At 32.6% G+C, this 2,383-nt stretch overlaps 1 protein-coding gene across 1 annotated transcript; it reads right to left on the bottom strand.

Moving 5' to 3' along the window:
- Position 1: 1 nt before the first annotated feature.
- Positions 2-1,047, bottom strand: LOC112514731 (7-deoxyloganetin glucosyltransferase-like; the record flags this gene model as incomplete). The annotated part of the gene is made up of 2 exons (XM_025121331.1): positions 546-1,047; positions 2-282 (listed from the first exon to the last, which is right to left on the bottom strand). Coding segments are annotated over exons 1-2 (783 nt in total), but the record flags the coding sequence as incomplete, so codon positions are not given.
- Between the last annotated feature and the right edge of the window lie 1,336 nt (positions 1,048-2,383).

The following is a 2,383-nucleotide window of genomic DNA, read 5'->3' on the forward strand; positions in this document are numbered from 1 at the left end:
TTTCCTTCTCGAGTAGATTCAAAGGGCCAATTCCGTAGCAAGGAGGAAATATAGAAGAAAGGGCGTCGAGAATGTTGGGTTCGAGTTCATGATACGTGTTGAGAACGATGGTGGAAGCCGTTTTCGCTCTTTCTATTTGTCTAGTAAAGAATTCAACCATGTATTCATCACCAGGGTTGGTGATTCTAATAAAAGGAGGGATATCTTTTAGGCGTATGCCAGACATTGAAGGTATACAGTCATAGCTTGTATCCAAATATCCATTTACCAAATAACTCGAATCTGTAGATAAAAAAGGATAAATTAGCAACAAAAATGGTATCATCGGGGAGAATGGTGGCGGAGGATGGAGAAAGAAGAGAGGAGAGAGGAAATAAAATATTTAAAATGTCCTTGAATTAAAATTTTAATTCAAAATTACCAAAATTATAAATTTTCTAATTTATCTATTGATTTGTGGTTGAGATTGAATCTCACGGTTACCACAAACTAGTTCGTTCATCATTGATTTGTGTGTGTATGTGTGTGCGCAGAAAAGTTGGAACCTTTAAGGGGCATCAAACCCTTATCCAAAAGATTCGGGTACTGCTCGATACATAATAGCGAACCAGCTCCACCTGTCCAAAAGAGTATCTCCGGAATATCCATTTCCATGGCAGCTTCAAGGGTGAAGCTCATAATGACATCGGCTACTATGTAAGTCACGGGTGAATCCGAAGCACTCAGTTTGTTAAGGAGACTTTTAAACGGAACCACAAACTTTTCATCCATGGCCTTGCAAAGGGATGGCACGTCTTGGGTGGCATTGAGGTTTTCAGGCGTTGGAAGGCCGTCAGGAATGGTCTCGAAGCAGAAGGAAGGGAAGCCACGTAGGGCGTCGGAGCCCTGCGATCGGAGGAGGCGTTGGTGGTTGAATTCAGTGTTGACAAAGGTTATTGAGAAGCCTTTGGAGTGAAGGATTTTGGCAAGTTTTAGCATTGGGTTGATATGGCCTTGGGCTGGTGCTGGCATGCACAATACATGTTGCATCTTTTGTTTAGAATCCATGTAAACCTCTTATCTCTCTCTCTATATATACACACAATATATATATATATATATATATATATGTATATATATCCCTTTCTGTATATGTGGATGAAGAAGGAAGCCAATTGCGTCAATTATCCCCTTAAATTTATAAGGGGTAACTTAATTGTTAAGATATTGTATTTGTTTTCCATCATTGGCTGGTTATTCAGAGCTGGTCAGAGGGTTTGTCTTGTGGTTAGTTTTAGGGTTTTATGAGATTAATTAATGGAGGTGCCATAAGCCAACTTGGATACGTACATACAGATATAATATATATATATATATATATATATATATATATATATATAGGTGGAGCTTAAAACGAGAACACATCTATTTTATGAGAACACGGGAACACCCTTATTAGTATCATAAGGTTGTCTGCGTCTATGATTTAGCATCACATTATAGTATCATATCAATAACACTCTTATCATATGTAATAATATTTGTGAAGGGGCTTAGTGGTGTAAGCGCAACTTGAGCCACAACCAAGATCACAATCGAAAATCGTCTACGTCTCTGAATTAGTATCACATGTATATCATATGTGAGAGAATAATAGTATAACATGCGATTGTCTATAGTAAAAAAAAAGTCTGCTTGTTAATTGTTCTAAAACCTTTTGAATGATTTTGTATTTGAGTCTTCCTCAATAATTTAAGACCTAGAACATATTCTGAACAATTATCAAACAATCATATTTCATTTTGTACTATACTATAAAAACCTCTTAATTATTTTAAATAAATCGTCAAAAGAAACAGAAACCATAAAATTATTAGAGATACTCCGTCCGGGAATAACAAGAAAGAACACGACAACTTTATTATTTTAAGCAAAAAAAATATTATTTAATGACGTAACACAAAGTCGTTTTCTCTTCGTTATCTTCTTCGTTTATTCTATTCTAAATTACTTTTATTCATTATTTATGGTAAAGCATCAATTTTGATGAATATATTATTTTTCTACAACATTGTAAACATTGATTTATATATATATATATATATATATATATACACTTATATTATAAAATATTTTATAAAAACTCTTTAAAACCATTTTTTATACATAAGATACTGTTTATTGATAAACATTACTTAAAATTTAAGATTACAAGTAAATAATGCATAAGTATAACTTATTAAAGCTCCGTATTTGAATTCGTGTAACTAGCTGCAGATAAAYATAATCAARTAYTGGATAAATATTTCATTTTAAATATAAAAAATCTAAAATATAATTAGGATTATTACTGTGTTATATAACATAATACTTAATTATTATCTTTATAAAAAATTATATTATT

Source organism: Cynara cardunculus (assembly GCF_001531365.2).
Source record: "Cynara cardunculus var. scolymus isolate 2C chromosome LG 6, CcrdV1, whole genome shotgun sequence".
NCBI classification, from domain to species: Eukaryota; Viridiplantae; Streptophyta; class Magnoliopsida; order Asterales; family Asteraceae; genus Cynara; species Cynara cardunculus.